The sequence below is a fragment of the Ochotona princeps genome, chromosome 6 (assembly GCF_030435755.1).
Source record: "Ochotona princeps isolate mOchPri1 chromosome 6, mOchPri1.hap1, whole genome shotgun sequence".
NCBI lineage: Eukaryota > Metazoa > Chordata > Mammalia > Lagomorpha > Ochotonidae > Ochotona > Ochotona princeps.
In genome coordinates this window covers 32,995,100-33,016,197 of record NC_080837.1, presented here as the reverse complement: position 1 = coordinate 33,016,197, position 21,098 = coordinate 32,995,100, and the positions used below count along the sequence as shown (strand labels likewise).

Below are 21,098 nucleotides of genomic sequence, written 5' to 3'. Positions count from 1 at the left end.
TTCACAGTCACTGGCAGGTTAACTCTTCACATTTATGCCCTCTCTGCCCCATATCCTTGAGAGGGCAGGTGTGTGGGTATTCACTGAGTAATCTCTAAGCCCTTGGAAAGTTGGAGGAAAGTGGCTCCTAACACTCAGAATATCAAGACCTCTTTTGATTCTGGATTGCTTAGGTTCCCTGGCATTAGGATACTGCCCAGAGGCACAGTCAGCTTTGTTTTGTTTTGTTTTGTTCCCATCATTCTCCCGTGATCCAGTACAAATAAATAAGGCATCACTGAAATCGCTTAGTTCCTTCAGAGAAAATATTGTGCAAGTTCTCTGAATAAAGCAATTCCCAAAGGACCCTGCACGTCTTTTCAGGTTTACCTACTTCAAGATTTTTCTTTTAAAGGCAGGGCGTTAGAAGGTAGTCTATGTATCACAGTAGAACTTTTTGGAAGGAGAGGAGGGAAGGAAGGAGCTGGTCTAAACTACAGTCAGCATTTCTGTGTTTTATCTTTTATTCACTCCCCGGGCTGAGGGATCCAAAATCAGCTGGTTCCTGTCCTGTCCTGACTCCTGTCCCTCTCCATAGTCTCTCATGCCCATCCATTTAGTTGAACATGTCAGCTTCCCCTCCATCCACCCTGCAGAAGTTAAAGAATCTTTTTAACTATTCGCCATTATAGATATTTGATTGGTTAGTGTGTGTGTGTGTGTGTGTGTGTGTGTGTGTGTGTGTATATCCACAGCCCTTTTGCATTCCAAAGACAGACACAGAAAACAAAAAGGCTTCTGGTTTTTAATTCTGCTGTCCTTGCCATTTTTTTCTCTGTGTCATGCTTATTGCATTTTTGCTTGTTCTTGCCATATTTTTGCTTCCTATATCTTCATTCACAACAGGGAAGCATGATGGTTGATTTTCCTTTTAGTTTGTCATGTGTTAGATCCAGTATGTACTAGCTAAGCAATGTCCTCTTTGTTCGTCTGCTTCCTCACAAAGGAGCACAGGCCTCCTTATATACCCTTTCCCAGCTTCCTCACCTAGTGCAAGATCACTGAACACCCAGATGACAACAACCTCTTCCACTTCTCTTCCCTTGACAACCCTGGCCACTTAGGCCCCATTTATTCCAGTCTTTCTGTAGAAACTGCTTGTTCACATATGCTCTCCCTCTTTTCTCAGGCTTCAGTGCTTATGTGATGGAAATAATTGATCATCTGCCATAATGGTTTGGGGAAAGTGAAAACGAACCTGTTGCCAAACAATGCTCCAAACTGGTTGGAGGGATTGGAGGCATTGTTGTAGAACCTCCAAACCAGGTCTGCTCACCTGACACACAGAAAGCCAATCACTGACATTGGCTTGGTGGAAAAAACTAGGTATTCACTGCAGACCACAGAGCAAGGAACAGGACAGCTAACGCTTAAATTCCAGGCTCCACGAAGAGTTAGGGGTGAAGGACATTTGGAGCTGAAAGATGCTTGACCAGCTCATGTCCAAGTTCCTGGTGGGCCAGTTTGTGACTTTCCTTTGATTGGTCAGTGATTCCATGCTCTTTGAAGAATTTATGATGGCTGAGTGGGCTTCAGTTGGTCTGGGGTTTACATGAATATATTTGCCTACATCTGAAATTGCTCTACCCGAATCACTCTATCTCAGTACTGGCCATTGAGATTTATATCAACTGGAGAAGAGAAAGACTCCTTAGGAGCTTGTGAGGATTACATCTTTACGTCAGTGAATTCATTTTGGTTAAGGACAGATAAGGACACATTGTACTAAATTAAATTATGGGGTTTAATTCCCAACTTAATAGACTTATACTCTATTAAGACCAAAATTTTCAGCACAAAACCCCAAAACACAATCTTTACAATTTTCTGGCTTTAACTTAAGATTTAGTTGACAAAGATGAAACAATGTCAAAACAATGTGGTGATTTGCCAAATGCCTACATTGTGTTGATGATCGTATTGCAATACACATCACTGCTAACACTGTGCATTAGCGTCGTTAGAACATGTTCATCTGATAAATGAAGATTTGTATCTTTTCATCAATAATGCCTCCATTTCCTTCTTCACACAGCCCCTGGTAACCAGCTTCTGACTCTCTATTTTGGAGGTGGTGGGCGTTGGGGGGGGGGTTGACCGCTTTGAAGCCATGTGTTAGATCTTAGAATTCTTCTCTTTTACTTTTCCTAACATAATGTTCTCCAGGTCATGTACCTTGTTTAAAATGAAAAGATATTTCTTCTTTCATTATTGCTAATATTCCATAATGTAAGTGAATGACAATTCCTGATCTTCTCATCCATTGTGTCTCTACCTTGGCTTTTATAAATAAAGCTACAATGAACATGAAGCTAGAGGCATTATTTTGAGATACTGATTGCATTTCCTTTGGATATATTTCAAGAAGTGAGATACTGAACTGGGCTTTTATACATTGTATGAAAGGGAGAAAGGGAGAAGGCAGCAGCTCCTTGGTTTGCACATGCCTGTGACATGTAGCCTGGGGTAGTCATCATGGCGGGTGGAGACAAAGTTAGGGTGATTCAGCACTCCAAATGTTCCTGGAAAGGAGTGTCTGCTTGACTTCAGCAGGGTGATGGAGTCACTTCAGCTCTCCCAACCAAGCAAAGGTATCATATTGTGGTTCTGTATCTAACTCCATACTGATTTCCATTGTGGTCCAACCAGTCTTTGTTTTATATTTATATTAACAATTCATGTATTTAATTTTTATTGAATTTGTTAATGTTAGAGTTCTTGCACTGCGGAACCATGCCTGAGAATTCAAAGAAACGGTACAATGGACAGCCTCATCCACATACCATATAGTAATGAAAACTTGACTCATGAGCATTTTGATAATTTCACATTCCTTTAAAAATTTGAGTTGAAATTTAAATCTGCTGCAGGTCTTTAGATATCTAACACAGTAAATAAAACTTCCACATATACATCTCAGTTCATTTCTCGATCATGGATCCAACAGAATTTTGCTGGAAAAAAATGTATACGTCTCAGGGGAAATATGTGGCTCATGGTCCAAGGGATTATTTGCTAAGCTTTTTGGGTCCCAAGTGATGTCCTTAGTTTAGCCTCTTGTTTCTGGTTTCATCATCCAGCTCCACTGTGGCTGGCTCAGCTACACACACACACACACACACACACACACACACACACACGTGCATGCACACAGTCCTACCCATCAGTGACATTATTACCCAGAGCAGCTGGCAGACCCTGTCAGAAGATGCTGTAGCCCTCCTAGGAATCCATTCTGGCACTACACTTGTGTATAGGAAGATGTCAGCACACCGCATAGTTTCATCTACCCATTTGCTTCATTCTCGTCAGCAGCTAGTCTGCAGCTCCCACACTTAGAGATTAGAGAAACCTAGACTCTCCATCAAGTGGTTTCATACCACTGTGCAGTGTTTCTACTGAACCCAAGATAGAAAATCAGAAAACTGCCAGAATATCTCAATTGGTGGAAGGAAACTTTCAGTAATCCTGGGTAGCTTCCTCAAGTCCCTCTTAAGGACTAAAGACTACTGGATGTCTTGGGCTGTAATGATTACAAACAGAAGTGCTGCATCACCTTTTTCCTTGACTCTCCAAATGAACAGTGTACAGATGCACCAAGGGTGGATCACGGAGACAATGGGCACCTGTAGTGTCCACTGCCTTAAAAATCTGGACGGACATCTAGGTGATGCAAGAAACGTGAATGGTTTCAGGGGAGGTTTTGTTCTTGTTTCTCTGAAGTGTAAGGATAGATCAGTAACTCTCTGCAGTGGAGCAGGTACCGCTCTCCCCAGCCATTTACACCGCAATTCAGACCTGACTAGAGGTTGTAGCAGCACCTGGGGGAGAGCCTCCAGCAGCCATTGCCCTCCACAAAGGCGATTTGGTTCTGCTCTGGGATTGGCAAAGTCATGACATGTTTCACAATTCTAATGCATATTTCAGGTTATTTATTTAGAGTAAGCTCTATCAGAGAACTTACTCTAAGTCAAAACAAAAAAGGCCTTAATGTGGAACACTATGCAAATAAGAAATTACTTCAAAAAATTATTCGCATCCCCACCCAAGTTTGATTGCCAAATTTGGTTACCTTGGAATGCAACTTTGGTTGAAAGGATGAACCACAGCCCTAAAGATGATAGGAACAAGCAGGTCTTTTGAAAGCAGTATGTTCCAGGAAGTCGTATGTGGCCACAGCCTACTGCAAAGTATTTCTTATGGGTGGGGCACAGGACAGGTCAGTTAAGGTCACTTAAATCTTCATCTTTTACAGCAGATCAGAACCCAGGCTGCTGACTTTCTGTAGGGTTTCTGATGGGAACCCAGCAGGGCTAGTTTCAATGTTCGCATCAACACCCAATAGCTGTAACCTTCTTATCCAGAAGCTAGGATTCACAGGAAGTCCACAATGATAGCAGCAAATCTGAGGTGGTCAACCCTGATGGAGGCTCAGTATTTCCAGCTTTCTACATGCTTAGCAGTGGACTGCAGGGATGGAAACTGTGTGTCACTGTAGATCTCTGGTGGTCCCTGTGGCGTTTTCCTGGTTGTGGTTAGCCTGGCTCCAGGTGGCCTATATATACCACTAGATATCATTGGTTCTGGAGTTTCTGTAAAAACTACTGGAGCGGGAGCTGCTTGTACGGGAGCTGTTTTGTTGCAGGGACCTGCAGATTTTTCTCTGCCACCACCGCTACCTCCACCTTCTTCCCAGTTATCATCTTCCCTCTTTTCAGTATCATCTTCCTTTTTACTTATTTGCATTGCCTGAACTCGAAGGCCACTGTCATCAACCTCTTTTTGTTCAAATTCTTTCCATTCATCTTCATCCTTCGTCACAGCCTTGGCCTTGGCGGCACCTGCAGCACTGGCCTCCCGGCTGCTCTGCTCCTTCTTGTCTCTCTTGGCGAAGTTGTCCAGGCTGCACTCCTCCATCTCGGCCATGGCTGCGGCTTCCTTCTGTGTTTTATGTCTTACAAAATTTCCCTTTTCTCTGCATTCTCACTGGTACTTGTTATCTTTTTATTTTAAGTCTCTGTCGTTCTGCTTGATACTTGTTGAGGGTTATGCTTGTGATGATAAAATAAACAGAAAATAGGTCATTGCGAAAATTGTAGGAGAAAATGAGAAATGAAGGACATGGGATCTGTTCGCCTTATGTAAATAATTTTTAAAAGCTATTGTAAGAGATCTGGAGTGAGTTTTGGTTCTGATTTGCATTTTCCTGATGACTAGTCATATTAATTATTTTTTGGATACTTGGGCATTTCTATGTCTTCTTTGGAGAGATGTCCATTTCAGGCATTTTGTCCATTTTAAATTGAATGACTTTGGGTATGTTGTTTTGGTTTTAGTATTGAGTTGACTGACTTTCTTCCATGGTTTATATATTAAGCCCTTGAAAGATACAAACTGTGCAAATATTTTTTCTCATTTTCTATGTTGCCTTTTTATTTGTTGCTCTGAGGAAGTTTTTGAAACCATACTATTTTTGTTTTTGTTTTTGTTGTCTGTATTTGTAGGATAATATTTTAAAAAATCACTGTGAAGGCCAATGTCAAAGAGACCTCCCCCCATTTTTCTAAGAGCTTTATGTTTAAGTTTTTAACCAATTTTGAGTTAATACATCTGTATGGTATAAGAATTGCAGTGTGTGTGTGTGTGTGTGTGTGTGTGTACACCCAATTTTCCCAATGACTCATTCACTGAAAAGTTCTTTTCCTCTTCTGTTTCTGGGTGTTCTTGTCGAAGTGTTGTTCACTTTGCATAGATTTATTTCTGGACTCTTCTGTCCTTTGGTTCATGTGTCTTTATGCCAGCATACCTTTTTGATTACTGAAATGGTCCATAGAAGAAGAAAAATCATCTAAAACATGTGGAACCAAAAAAGACAATGAGTAGCCAAAGAAATACTGAGAATAATGAAAGTGGAGGCATCACATTCTCTGATTTCTATTTACCCATACTTGTACTTCTCACTATCGGTGATAGTACTAAAAGAAACAGAGCAATGCTGACCTAGGATAAAAGCATCATCAGCACAGATAATTATGATCTTACTGACATGATTTATAATAATTTTCTTATATCTTATCAGTAACAAATCACCATGTACCTTTTATGTGTCATGTGCACACATGCATCCCATATAGCGTAAAGACAAATTTCATATATCCTATAGATAAATTATGAAGTATCACATTGTATTTTGTCAATCTTCTGGAAATAAAAATAACATTTTATTTGCTTATTTTCTGTTTTAGTTTTTAAGTTGAGTGAAGGCCTTGCATTATGAACCCAAAAAACATTGCAAAACATTTCTGCTTCATTTCTTAAGTAACTCAGTAACTCAGTGTCACCTGCTTAGAGCTGGTCTACTCACATTTCAGAAAGAGATGACTGCGTGTTCCAGTATGTGCCCACTTCCTGTCCCCCACCCTCAATCTGCGCTTTCTCCCATCTCTGAAATGGATGCCTTTCCAACCCTACAATTGTGTGGGGCATATTGTTCATGGAAACGTTTGTCCACATCTTAATGTGACAACCTCCCTAATCTCTTTCTCTTGACTCTGTTACTACTTTCCCTCATCTCAGCGTAAAAATCCCTGAATTTTTTAAGTTGATTTTTTGATTTCTTTGTATTTCATTACACAATTTCCTAGGCTCAGGGATTTCCTCTTCCACCCTCCTGCACCTCTTGAACTCCCCCCCAACACTGCTTTTCCCTGGATTGTAACAATAGTCTAGACCCTCAGCAACAGATAGAAGTCCTATCACTCTGCTCTTTAGGTGTATTCTGACATTGTAGGTAAAGTCAATGGTATAAAGTCCCTGACTTTTAGCCCCTCTTGCCTCGAGGTAATTATTACTTGAAGGATTATGTAAAAGATTACATGCTTCTTTTGAATGATCTTGCACATTTTTTGTTATCTCTGTGCGTGTTTTTTTAGATTTCTCTATTTAGTACAGCTCAAAATAGAAAATATGGATAATTGAGAAAGTAACTGAACATTTCAGAAATCCCTGGTTGGATTTTAAGGCCCTTTTCTTCTGCTTTATCTCAGGGATAAAGCACAGGAGAGTGATACGCTGATGAGAAGAGATAGAGCTGTCACTCACGCACACCCACCACCACACCCCCTGCTTCCAGCTCAAGGATGAAATGACATTATTTATGGTATTTTGTAGTAACACTCTAGATTTAGTTCCAGAGGAATGAACTTTATCTAAACAAGTTCTTTTGTCCCAAGTTCATGTTTATGGTAGCATGAAAAAGCCCTGCTAAAGCAACAAGAAGGCAGAAAGTGATATCATTGAAATATCATAGAGAATCTTGGCAGCAATAAAATAAACTCAGTCTTCCCAGTAGATATAAAATCATTTCTCAGAGAAACAGATTTACAGGGTTAGTAGATGCTTACTGAGCTTACAAAGAGGGGCACTCAGAGATTCACTGAGCATTTTTCAGAGCAGTCCTTGAAAGGAGAAAGTGGGGAGAATTGCCATAGGCTTTGGCCTGCTTTCTTCTTATACATTCCCCTTTTTATATGCACTAAATTTAAGAATAAGCTCCATTTGTGTGGAAGTTGTAAATTGGTGATCCAGTAACTCAGACCAGTGTGAAGAGGAGCTTTGTTTCCAAAATAATTGTATTTTCTATCAAACTATGTATTTCTCATTTTTTTAATCAAAAAACAGTGAAAGAGTACCATGTCCACATTCCCAAAGGCAACAATGGTTGTTACTAAGCAAGAATGCCTTGTCTGAATGGGATTTTGTTTACCTCACCACAGTCCTTACCATCTCTTAATTTATTTTACTTCACTCAAGTAACATAATTGAACTTGGAAAAATGTGTAATTTTCCCTTTAAGCCCTCTGAGAATGAAGGGCTAATTTGTTCAATACTGATCCCCTCTAAGCTGTCTTTCCCAAACTCCATAGAAACTGGAGATAGCTCAGTGATTGTGGTAATTACTCCTGATCTGAATCCTTCTCTGTCAAATAAATTTGAAAACTAAAATGGTGTTCCCTTCAAAAAATAATTTATACACATATCTACATATATGTATATGTAACTAGTGTTAATTTTTCTGTTTGCTTGCCATGTCATAGAACTGCAACTGCAAGTCTAGAGTGGTTTATTGATCAAGCCAGAGGAGGCTCTTCCCTCTCAACAATGAATATTGAACTTGTAGGATATGGTTGGGACATGACTTTACTATACCGTCACTATGGTATAGTGTTCTCTCCTCACAACAGTATGGGCTAATGCCTTTCTTATGTAACTTATGGCTCCATAGCACAAGGATTAGGTGCATTCACGGTCTTGTCCTCAATCTTGTTAGATCTCTTTGCTTCTCCCAAGGACATAAAGATAATAGGGGCTTATGTATCCGCTACTTGTTTTGCTTCCTTCCTCCCACCCCACCCCATAACAATGCTATAGCTGGCTTTGTGAGAGTTTTCCCTGATTATTTGCCCTCATTTCCTGGAAAGTTGACACTAGACATAAAATCAGACTCACCACAGAGTTCTGGTGCAAATGAAAGAGTTGGAGATCAATGTACCACTTTGTAGATGGGATAAGTCTTGGAAGTGTCTTCTTTGCAGGACATGGATGACTAATAACATGACTAGTCACTATTTGTTCCATGAAATCCTGAGGGAGAATTGAATTGGTAGTTAGTAAGTACTGTAAAGAAAGACTTGCAAAGAAATTAATCCATCTGAGAGAAATGTTTAGCCACACCTCTGGAAAAACTTGTATTCACAGACATGCACAAATGTGTACCAGTAAGAATAAGCACTCAGTGGATTTTTAAAAAACTATTTATTTTTATTGGAAAGCCAGATATCCAGAAAGTGGGAGAGACAGAGAGGGAGCTCTTCCATCCATTGATTCACTCCCTAAGCGGCTACAGTGGCCATAGCTGAGCCAATCTGAAGCCAGGAGTCCAGAGCCCCTTCCGGGTCTCCCACACAGGTGCAGGGTCCCAAGGCTTTGGGCCATCCTTGACTGCTTCCCCAGGCCACAAGCAGGAAGCTGGATGGGAAGTGGGGTCGCCAGGATACAAACCGGCACCCATATGGGATCCCAGCACATGCAAGGCGAGGACCCTAGGAGCTAGGCCACCATACCGGGCCCACTCAGTGGATTTTTAAGGAGAGACTGTCTGGTACAAGGTTAAGAAGATGGTACAAAAGAGCACAGATGATCCAAAAGAGAGAAAAAGAGGTGAAGGCACCAACAATCAGTCTTGGGAAATGATCTAGCTATTTCCTTGAAATGCAAGGGTTATACTGGGACTCAGGAGTTGATATTAAGATATGCTGTCCAGGTACAGATGCCTGCACTTATAATTCACTTATTAGACGGACAGCAGTTCTTCCTATCCTGGTAAACGATGAAATACCATAAGGCACAGCGTTATGCTACAGCCTAGTGATAAACTTCCTTAACTAATGTGTCATGATAATGGATTTGAGGTCAGGCACCAAAAGTTGATAAGGTGTATGTATGTGTGGGGGGTGGTGGTGGAGGTGGTAGGAATGGCGGCTTCTTAAGAGTCTGCTACTATAATTACCAAGATTCCAGTTGTTCTTGCTGTCTTGCCCAACTCCCTCAGGATATTCCCCTAGGATATGCCAAAGAAAAAGTTGCCACTAATTGATCCCAAGAAGAGAAACTGTATAAGGCGTACAGTATAATGCTTCCTCCCTGCGAGATGACAGGAGTTTCTCAACCCTTCACCTTTACCTAGCCTTTGATCCATAGCCAAAGATGTAAGCCTTATTACTTTCACCGACCTCAATGCGGCTTTTTACTAGGCTCTTCTTACAAAAGGCAGCAGCCTGCCCTCCTTGGGTCAACCTGATGGCACTCTGGAATTAGTCACTGGGTTAACACTGATTATCCTTTATGATCTGGAACAATAACAGAACACCACCACTAAGGGTTGAAATGGAACAAGTTATTAATGCATTAAATCGTGCCACAAGGTTAAAGAGCATCCTTGGGAGATGGACTGAGTTATTATGAAGTAACATGTGTATAACACTGATTGCCTGTCAGTTGGCTTCCTAAAAAATGACTCAAATTCCTTCCAAAGTTCAGTGGAAACTAGGCACAGCTCAAGGTTTCTAGTCAACAAGTAGACTTGGAATCAGGTTTCCCAAATTGGCTTCAACATTATGTCAGGGCAGGGCTAGTGTTGCCCTGGTGACATTTTCTATCATGGTGACATCTTGTTGCTAGGTTTCCAAAGTCATTAGGAAAATCACTTGACAACAATTTCAAGGCTTATACTTCAGCCTTAGTTGACACCACAGAAAAGGCCTGTTCTTCGTAATTATACAACTCAGAATCCTCGTAGCCCAAAGTGGAGATACTTCCTGCAATCTGCTGCTGATGCCCAGTCCTGTAACTTTTCTGTGTACTGTTGAGAATGCAGTGGGCACCGCAGTACCTTCTTAGCTCTCACTGCTCACACCACTGCCTTTGATCCTGATGGAAGGCATTCAGACGTGAGCTGAGAGCTACTTGGGACAGCATCTGCCTTTGCAAGACATCACCCGACAGGTTTGTTTTGGAGCTTTTTCTCCTGAACTTGCTCCCAGACATCCTGTGTTTCCTTATCTATAAATCATGCTGAGTCCCTCAGCCTCCTGCTATTTGTAGAATATTCTTCCATAGGACATTAAGTTAATATTTTTTCTTAATGTGTGTAGGAGGTGTTGGGGGAAATGAGGACAGATTTAAACACATCTTTGTTGCCATGTTAATCCCCTTATGTCTTCAGAGATATTTCAGTACTATTTGAGAAGGAGTTATTGAACATAAAATGCCTATAGGTCACAGAAACTCATAAGAAATAATGAAGTTTCTTTTCTCTTTTGCTTTGAAAATAGCTTTGTCTAGGCTCACAGGATCTCTGGGCAGGTAGTGGAAGGAGTCTCAGAACCCTGTAAGTAGCCTGAGGTATAGTAAGGATGATGGCATTGAGGGAGAAAGGGATGCCTTGTAACTCGGATACAAAGGACTTTGACATTTTATTTTATTGCTGAAACTGTTGAACAAAGTGTTACCAAAAGTTTACTTCAGTTAATCAATCCACATAGCTGATTTAGGATACCCAGAAAATTTTAAACAGCCAGTATTGAATTGTTTACAAGTCAGAAAATATGAGCCATGAATCCTGAAAAACATAAAATAAATAATAAGGTAATAATGAAGCAGTCTCATAATGCAACTATATTCTTTTCGTAACTGAAGTTGCTTTACTGTTTTTCATTATTTGAAAGTCAGAGATACAGATAGGGACTTACAGGTGGAGACAGATCTACTATCTACTGGTATACTTCCCAAATGGCTGCCAAGAGCTAGGGCTTGGCCAGCTAAAGTCAGTAGGTCAGGATTCAATGCATGTTTCCATGGGTGTGGCAAAGACCCATGTACTTGACCCATTATCTGATTGCTCCTAACACATGCATATTAGCAAGACAATGGAATTGAAAGTGGAGACACTCAAACCCAGGTACTTCAATATAAGATGGATGTGGTCCAAGTAGTATCTTAACCTACTGCAACAAACAACTGCCCTGACCTGCTGGAATGTGTGAAACCCGACACCATGAAGGAGTCGGAGGGAGGAACCTGAACAGATCCTCTGACAGGACACTGACTCTGCAAATAAACGCAAGAAGCATGGAGGTAAATAACCCAGAAGAGGCTTTGGAATGTGACCCACTGGAATACACTTGGCTCGGGTGGGGCAGACCAGGCTGAGTCAGTTCACGTCATCCACTGGCAAGCCCAAGTGCTGAAACTGTGTGGGGGCCTGGCCAGGTTTGGTTGCGATAAAAAAAAAAAAAAAAAAAAAAAAAAACAGTACAAAACACAAAATGCCAAGGTGAAATGGCCTGTGCTAGCAGGGAATGCAACACCCGACCAGCACTCCTCCCACTGGTTTAGGTGAGGGACAAGAGTGTGATGGGCAGAGCCGGGGAGAGATGCGATACTCATTGGTTCCAATAGAGGTCGGGGCTCAGAAGAGAACCAACCCAGGGGTTAAAACCATCAGCTGATCGGAGTGATGGACGGTGGCGGGCACTGTGCTTACTAGTAGTACATGTAGGAGCCTGGACTGGGAATGCCTCAAAGTTTTTTTTAGGGGGATTCCCCTGAACAAAATGGAGGAATCAAAGCATTAATCAAAAAAAGATGGAAAATGGAGTAGATGAATCAACCACCTCAGCTTTATGCTTGCAGCGGAAAACTGGACAAGGGGAAACCCTAAGACGGACTATGTCAATCAGTGGACTCTGCACCAGCCTCATCATACCTGGACTGTTGCTGATGATATGTTGGTGCTTCTAATTGATCGAGGTGACGCTCTGCTGGCTCTGCCTACAAACCTGAGAGGGCCTCCCTAAGAGGCGTTGAACTTGAACTGGACAAGTGGGATGCTGGACTCTGTATGGTGTAAACTTTTACTTAGGGAATCTCAACGGAACTTGAGCTGTGGTTATGCATCAAGGTGAAGGAATTCATGATGGGGGAAGGGCTTGGGGTGAAGGGGGGGGGAATCCCAGTACCTATGAAATTGTGTCATGTAATGCAATGTAATTAATGAATAAATGAATATTTAAAAAAAAATAACTTTTTTTTCCTTAGGATCTGGCATTGCAGATGTCAGCATCTCATATGAGTGCCAGTTCAGGTACTAGCTGCTCCACTTCTATCCAGCTCCCTGCTAATAGCATGCAAAAGCAACAGATGATGGCCCAAGTACTTGGAACTCTACAACTCATGTGGGAAACCCAGATAAAGCTCTTGGCTCCTGGTGTTAGCCAGGCTCAGCCTTGTCATTGTGGCTAGCTAGGAAGTAAACCAGTCGATGAAAGACCTCTTTGCCTGTCTCCCTTCATTTTAGGAAATTTGCAGACTGCCCATCCTCTTCCCATTCACAAGAGATAAAGGAGGGGGGAAAAAATGAAGGAAGAGAGGGAGGGAATGAGGAAAATGTCCAGGAATTCTCAGTTAAGTTTCCTTCATGGAAGAGAGAAGGAAGTGAAGCAGCTGCATTTTGGAGTCACTTTTCTGGGGCACATAGCTCTCTTTCTCTTCTTGTCTTTATCCATTATTAGACTAGGGATTATTACTCTATTAGTTAGTACCCTATTAGTACTAGTCAAGCAAGCAAGCAAAAAAAGCAGTAATTGCAACTAAAATGAACACGTAATATCCTTGGGACTACTTCAAATTTATTATTGTTGACATTTTCTTTTATTTTCAAAGATATTTGGGGATTTGTTTAAACAGTTAATATTAGTAAGAGGAAAAGCAAAGGGAGCAATTAAACAAATGTGGCATTTTGTCTTAGCCTTGCTAGAATTCCCAAATCTCTCTGAATTTTGTTCTTCCTTTATTTTGCAGATAATCTCAGTGAATCAGATCACAGCCAACCTCTTGAGGCTGAATTAATGTTACTTGAAATCTATTGACTGAATAAGTGAAGAAGGAAAATCAACCAAACGCCCGCTTGTTCCTAATGTTTGGCTACATGCCCAGTTTATCTGAGGTCGTCCTCAGAGGGGCCATGGTCCATTGGAGAGCGCTCAGTTGCTATATAAGCTACTAAGAGCACCTCTTTAAGTGTTTACAGATTGGTGTTCTGCTGGGTTCTCTGCTCCTTTGTGTTTCCAGGGGGCCATCTGATATAAGCGTGCAGGTTATTCAAAGTGTGGGCTGAAAGCCTGAGAGAAATCGTGAGAGGCTTGGAAAGAAACAGATTGTAGATAAAGCCAAAGTGTAAACAAAATAGCAAACCCCAAATACAAACCTTCCTTCAAATAACTGATTTGAAGAAGGTCAGAGAAGAGGGTGAGGGATGTTAAGAACGCCGGGCTATTGTTCCATTCCACTGATGCAGAGTACACAAAATGACCGAATGCTTTTCAACATGCACATATGGTCACAGCACCTAACCCCCATGTTCCTTACATAAAATCATGTGAGCAAGAAAGAATAAAACAATCAGAACTTTTAGACAAGCTATAGCCCTGGAGAGTCCAGGAGCTCACCCAGAGTGGAGTGACTTGGAACGGAAGCCTGATGTCAGTCTTGTAAGTCCATATATGCAGGCAGAAGACAAGAAGAGGATGTTGATAGCAGGGAATGAGGGCCTTGCATCTGGGGTGACTCCGTGTTCCCCAGGTCCTCCCTGCTTCTACCTGCAACTTACAGCTCCCCTCACATCGTGTCTCAGCTGGCCCTGGAAACAGGCTGTCTTCCATCTGTTTATTTCAGGCCGTTCTTTTACTTGTATGCCATCACCTGGTTTGCTGAGTCCTGGCTGTCCCTGATGTTGGTGCCTGGAGAGCCCCAAGCCCCTGAAACACAGGAGAAAGGCAGGGAATGAGAGGCATCAACCTTCTGCTTCTGAGCTTCTTCCACCAGGCTGATGAGGCGAAGTGAAGTCCATGCCATTCACAGGAGATGCCTCTTATCTCTCATCTGCATTTTTGCAATCTGAGACATTCCAGCAGGAAACTGTGATCCCTTGAATTGATCTCTGCCACTTCCCTGTCTTTTGACCTCAGATAAATCCCTAGCACCATCTTGCCAGCTTACATGTCTGTAAAATAGAGATAATGATACCTATCTTGAGTCAATATTGAGAGTAACAGTGATCCAATGTGAAAGAAACTTTAACTGGGATTTCTGGACAAAGTGAAAACTGGCAGCTATTGATAAGATTGGCATTGTTACCAGATTTCTCGAGATTTCAGCACCGGTTTCAGTCTTATAGTGCTAAGCCTTCTTGGAAGGCAGCGATGCTCACCACTATACCACCAACGCAACCATTAGTCTAAGCCTTCTTTAAATCATTCTTCAAAACTCAGCATCACTTCATGATTCTGAGGAAGCATTAGACCTACAGAGCCACCGTACTTTGCTTAGGCTCCAGGCATCTGCATTTCTTGCTTTCTCAGACATACTCTTTTCAGATGTTTAAACTTCAAGTGGAAGCATTTTTCAACTGAATTTTTAAAATTTCCAATCCTGTTTTCATTTAAATAATTTCGTTTCTTCCATTTGATGGCATTTTACAGCTGAAGAATCGTGATCATTCCTGTTGGTCTCGGCTGTCATTCCTCAGCTGTCATCACCTTCTGTCCCACTGGAGGCTGTTGTTCAGAACGTCTTTCCAGGCATCCTTCCCTCCAGTTCTTCTATTCAGCCTGGGATTTCCCCAATGCTCTTGATGTGTCATGCAGAATTTCCCTCCAAACCCACGCTGCTCAGCTCAGGATGAACAGAGGGGACTCTGGGCTCAGGCTTGGTTCCTCTGTGCTTTACTCTGCTGCCCAAGGCTACCTGAAGTCCAAAGCCCTTTTCTGTAAAGGAGAAGAGTGTTAAGTGTTTTAATCTGTGAAGATCGTATTGTACCTGTCACAGCTTTTCAACTTTGACATTGTAGTATGAAAGTAGCTATGGAAGAAAATGGGTGTTGCCTGTGTTCCAGAGGAGGGTCCCTGGGTTTGATTCCAGGCTGTGGCTGCTGACTCCACCTTCCTGTGGTAATGGTAGGCAGTGGTGATAACTCAAATAGCCGGGGTTCCTGCCACTCACGGTGGCGGGGGGGGGGGGGCTTGGTGCTTTTCCTTCTCTCTGTTTGGTTCTTGCCATGCCAGGTCACAGCGGGCATTTAGAGAGTGAACCTGCTCTACTGGCCTCTTGCTGTCTCTCTGCCTCTGAAATGAAATGAAATAAGATATTATAAAAACAAAATACAATTAAATGAGTATGAATGTAAACTTAATTTACAAAATTAAGTGGCAGTGTATATACTCTTATATTACCGACATGAATGTCAGATGATACAGCTATTCCATGAAACTGTTAAAGTTTAGTAACTTTAGAATATAAGCATGTGATGAGTAAATAACCCAGCAAAGTGCACCCATGAGCACTGAATACATAGAAATGAGCCTTTATATTCACATAAAAGCCTGCACACAAGTGCTCATTTCAGCTTTATTTTTTCAGTTTAATTTTTAGTAACTGTTTAGTTATTAAGGATAAGACACCCTTCAATAAAGGAGTTGTTCAACAAGCTGTGGTAGATCCATACCCTGGAATCCTACTCAGCAATGAAAAAGCATAACTTTTAAAACAAGATTTACTTGTTTTATCTGAAAGTCAGATTTTACAGAAAGAGAAGGAGAAACAGAGAATGTCTTACATTCACTGAGTCATTCCACAATTGACTTCAACAGCCAGAGCTGTGCTGATCTGAAGCTGGAAACTAAGAGCCTCTTCTGGGCCTCTCACTTGGGAACAGGGTCCCAAGGACTTGAGTGTCTCTGCTGCTGTTTTAGGCCATAAGCAGAGAGTGGCAGTAGAAGTGGTGCAGCCAGATCTTGAACCAGCGCCATATGGGATGCCAGTACCATAGGTCTGAGGATTATTCTGTTGTATCACCATGCTGGCTCCAAGGCATAAATTCTGATAGAATCAATAAGCAGAGCTAATTTCCTGGTAATAGTGTTGGTTGAAAAAATACAATTCTAAAAACTTTCAAAGTATACAATTCCAGTAAAATTAACAAAATAATAATAATTGAGAACTGATACCTGATTGCCAAGGATGGGGTAGAAAGGAAGGGAGTTAACTGGTATGTCAAGGAACTTAATGATTGTTTGGTAGTGGTATAGGTCTAATTGTGGTGATGGATGGTTGGCACTTCTACATAATGAAAGTGCATGGAACTCAAGATGCGTGTGCATAAATACTAGGAGACTTGGGGGAATCTGAATAAGATTTGTAGATGGCACCAGGTTAATATTCTGATGTGATATCATGTTAAAATTCTACAGATGTTAAAGTCATGGAGCATTATGTTCACTTGGATATGTCTATTTTTAAGCAATTGTCTGTGAGTCTATAGTTATTTAAAAACAAAAAGCTTACCAATGATAATAAGCAGATGACCTGCTGAAGTTGGCCCACAGGGTTTGGTTTGCTTCATGTTTAACCTCCCTGAATGTGGTTCTCAAATTTCTATTTCTGATTGTTGCCTCTTTCTTGGTCCAGATATCTGTTTGTAATTGTCAGCTATTTAGCTAGCCTTCTATATTTTAGATTCTAGTATTCACAATTAAGTTATTGTCAGCCCAGCTAAGCCTCCCCAACAGCTACTGTCTTCTTTTGTTCTGTGGATCCTGGCTCTGAATGGCCCACACCCAGGTGTCCCTTTGACTTCTTTGGAACAGACCTGTGACAAGATCTTTGTTTCCCTTCCCCAAAATGTCTCTCCTGTTGATTAGTTTTGCTGTGACTGTGGGTTAGTCTTTTTGCATCTAGAATTTCAACCATTTCCAGATTATCATCTACAGTTCCTTCCTGCTATTCCTCCACATTAAGCCATCTCAATCTGACATGAGGCTGTGAGAAGGCATTGCTCTACTCAGACACCCATGAAGAGCATGGCCTGGTTCTTCTGCCTCCCTCGGGGGATTTCTACATCTTTTCCTTAAGTTTTCTGCTCTCACTAATGAATTCATCCACTTCAAACCAGTAAAAGTTGAAGACTTTCCCTTTCTTGCACATTTGCTTCTTGGTATGTTTGCTCAATTTGTCATTGTATATCCAGGTTCCCATATGGATGAGTCAATCTATCAGTCCACAAAATAGCTCCCCATGGAATGAGGGTGGGGCCCACGGGAAGGAGAGGAAAGGGCAACAGTAGTGACTTACATGACGCTCTCCAAAAGAACTTCAAACTTGGCAAGAAGATTTTTGTGTGTGCTGATGTGGAACACAAGGTGGAGATTTATCTAAACAGAGTTGATTTATCTTGGTGATGGAATGTCAAGATCCTGAGGGAAGAAAAGTCAGATCTGGTCCAAAATGATCCCTACACCAATTTTGCCACATTGATTTTGGCTAATATCACAACAATGTCCATCTTCTGTGTCCCACCTCTGCACCACATCATCACAGCGTGTGTGCCTACCTAGTTGTTCTCCACTCACTGTGTCAGGGTTTGCATGCGTAGTAGCTTGCTTACTGAAAGTCTCCAGTGATCTAGGTTCGGGGAGGGATGAACCCTGATGTGCAATCTGACGGAGTCGCTCTTTATTTTGACATTAGCTTTCTTTGTTTCGACTTTATTTTCTTGCAGGTTTATCGCTGTGTTGCTAAAACAAAGAGCAAAAAATTACTAGGAACTTGAGCCTTTCATATTCTACATTTATGATTCTCTTAATGAATATTATCAAAATATGAGATTGTTTTTGAGATGTGAGAATTCTCTATGTTGGAAAATAGTTAAAAATGCTTACATTGGTTATTCACAAAAAAATAGATGAATATAGACAAAGGTTAAAATTAAGAATGAGGGAATGACTCTGATCAACATCATTAATAATTAGAAACATACAAATAAGAGCCACAGTGAGTTATTGCTTCTCATTAGTACAGCTAAATTAAAAAGAGACTACAATACAGAAAAAAATGATCCTTTGGAAAGTCTTTGGTTATTTTCTAAGTAGTTCCTAAAGAATTATAAGTTATTATAACCCTATGTATTTATCCAAGGGAAATGAGAACATAACCTTACAAAATTTATGAATGTTTATAATAGCTTTAATTTTAATAATGGAAGACCAGTAACAACTCAATGTGTCAAGTGAATGGAAAGACAATAAGAAGAGGCTGAACTACGGAAACAGGGATGAATCACACAATCATTATTCTGAGAAAAATAGACACTCAAGACTTGTACTAATTCCATTCTTATAAAATGTAAACTTATATGACCAAATCTACAGTTGCCAGGAATAGAGTAAAGAGGGAGTATTTTGAAGCAGTAATGAGAGATGATCTGTCTAAGTCAATGATTTTATGGGTCTAATCTAATGGTCAGAAATAATTAATATTTACTTAAATGGATTCTACCTAAATATATGTAAATTAACTTCAATAAAGTTCATAAGAAAAGCTATAATTGGTGACAGCTCAAAGTCTAGGCAAGAATTCCCATGGTAGAGAAAAATGAATGAGAGCTGATGGTAGCCCATAGTTGCTCATAAGAGTTGATGGCTCACATGTTTTCATAACTTAATAAGCAATGAATAGTAAATGACATTTTTAAAGATTTATTTTATTTTTATCAGAAAACCAGATATACAGAGGCAAGGAAAGACAGAGGAAGATCTTCCGTCTGTTGATTCACTTCCCAGGTGGCTGCATTGGCTAATACTGAGCCAATCTGAAGCCAGGAGCCAAGAGCCTCCTCTGGGTCTCCCACATGGGTGCAGGGTCCCAAGACTTTGGGACATCCTTGACTGCTTTCCCAGGCCACAAGCAGGGAGCTGGATGGGAAGCAGGGCTGCTGGGATTAGACCAAGTGCCCATATGGGGTCCCAGTGCATGCAAGGCGAGGACTTTAGCTGCTAGGCTAGCATGCCGGACCTAATGACATTTTTTTTTTAAACATTTGTTTTTATTGGAAAGGCAGATCAGATTTACAGAGAATGAGAAAGAGAGAAAGATCTTCCATCTGTTGGTTCACTCTCTAAATGGCCACAGCAGCTGGAGCTCAGTCCATCTGAAGCCAGGAATCAGGACTTCTTCCAGGTCTCCCACACAGTGCAGGGTCCCAAGGTTTTAGGACATCTGCTACTGCTTTCCCAGAAGGGAAGTGGTACAGCTGGGACATGAACTCACACCCATATGGGATCCTCACATTAGCAAGATGAGGATTTAGCCATTGTACCAGACCCATTAGTGACACCTTAGTGGTAGCTTGATATCAGCCATGATGAGTGTGTTTATGCCATGGGCTAGATAAATAACTCAAATTATTGACCACACTGGTTTCCCCATGTATCTATTTTTGATCATCAACTATACTGTACCATACTTTATATTTAATATTTCTGTTTATACTTCTATATTTGCTTCTAGGTAATTTTTTAGTTCTAGGAATTTTCTAGCAAAAAGGGAAATTTAAGAAAGTTGAATGTAATGATAGTCTGAGTAAATACGTAAAAGATAACCTTCCAATTCAATTCTTTTCCTAAATTTTAAAGAGATATATGAGGCAAAAACCCACTCACCAGTGGTGTAAACTTCAGCGTGCACCTCTCCTTTGCTTGGCCGTGGGTTTGTTATTTGTAAAATGCATATTGTTTGCCAAGTGGACTAACACATCCGGATGCTGTGGGGATTCTATAAAAACACCTTTGTGAAAGGACTGTTAATACCTAATTTGATGTTCCCAGAAAGGTTAACTGTCACCCTGAATACATGGCAAACAACTTGAAAACAGAGAAGTCAATAGTAACTCAATCATTTTTTCTGAATGACACAAAACGTGAACATGTAAATACTAATAATCTTTATTTTGAATGAGTAGAAATTTTCAATATTTACCTCTTTCACATTTAGATTGCTTTTGTCTTTCTCTGTGTTACAATAACCCTTCAGCTGTGTAACCCAAAAACTTCTCCATCTTTAAACAGTTTGAAGAACTTCTCAAGCATAGCTCTAAAACTGCATCAAGTTTTCTATCTGAAATTTAAGTAGGTAACAGAAATATTACTGAGGATTCCTTTCAAGAATAAAAGAATTATAAATAAAGCGTAAACATGAGCTTGGCAACGAGGTGTCTTAGGGACTTCCTAAGAAAGGAACAATGCTTCTAGTAGCACAAAGCAAACCACAAGTGAGGTGGAGAAAGGACCATATGGGAACATACTTCTGTTTCACTGAAATCTAAAGACCGAGTCTGGAGGTAAACTGTACTGCCAAATCTTTTGTTGTGGTATAATATTACCCAAAGCAATACTGGCTGTACAAAGACATTTAGGGTTATGGAAACTTGCACCTGAATTCATAGATAGTGATGGTGGAATTTCAAGTCGAAGGATGAAAGGTTTTTTTTTCATGGACTTGCCTGGTGACAGTGACGTTAGAGCGAATGTCCAAGAATCAAGAGAGACTGGCACTTGAGATCTGAAGAGAATAATGATGAGGACAAAACAATCAACATAGGACACAAGTAG

General features: G+C 40.9%; 1 protein-coding gene and 1 long non-coding RNA gene across 2 annotated transcripts in view; one reads left to right on the top strand and one right to left on the bottom strand.

Moving 5' to 3' along the window:
* LOC131480456 (uncharacterized) overlaps positions 1-21,098 on the top strand; it is a 368,356-nt gene that overhangs the window by 193,508 nt on the left and 153,750 nt on the right. The window lies entirely within an intron of this gene.
* Positions 4,158-4,965, bottom strand: LOC101525159 (protein CDV3 homolog). Its single transcript, XM_036495611.2, has one exon. The coding sequence runs from the start codon at positions 4,963-4,965 to the stop codon at positions 4,471-4,473; it is 495 nt and encodes a 164-aa protein (XP_036351504.2). The 3' UTR covers positions 4,158-4,470.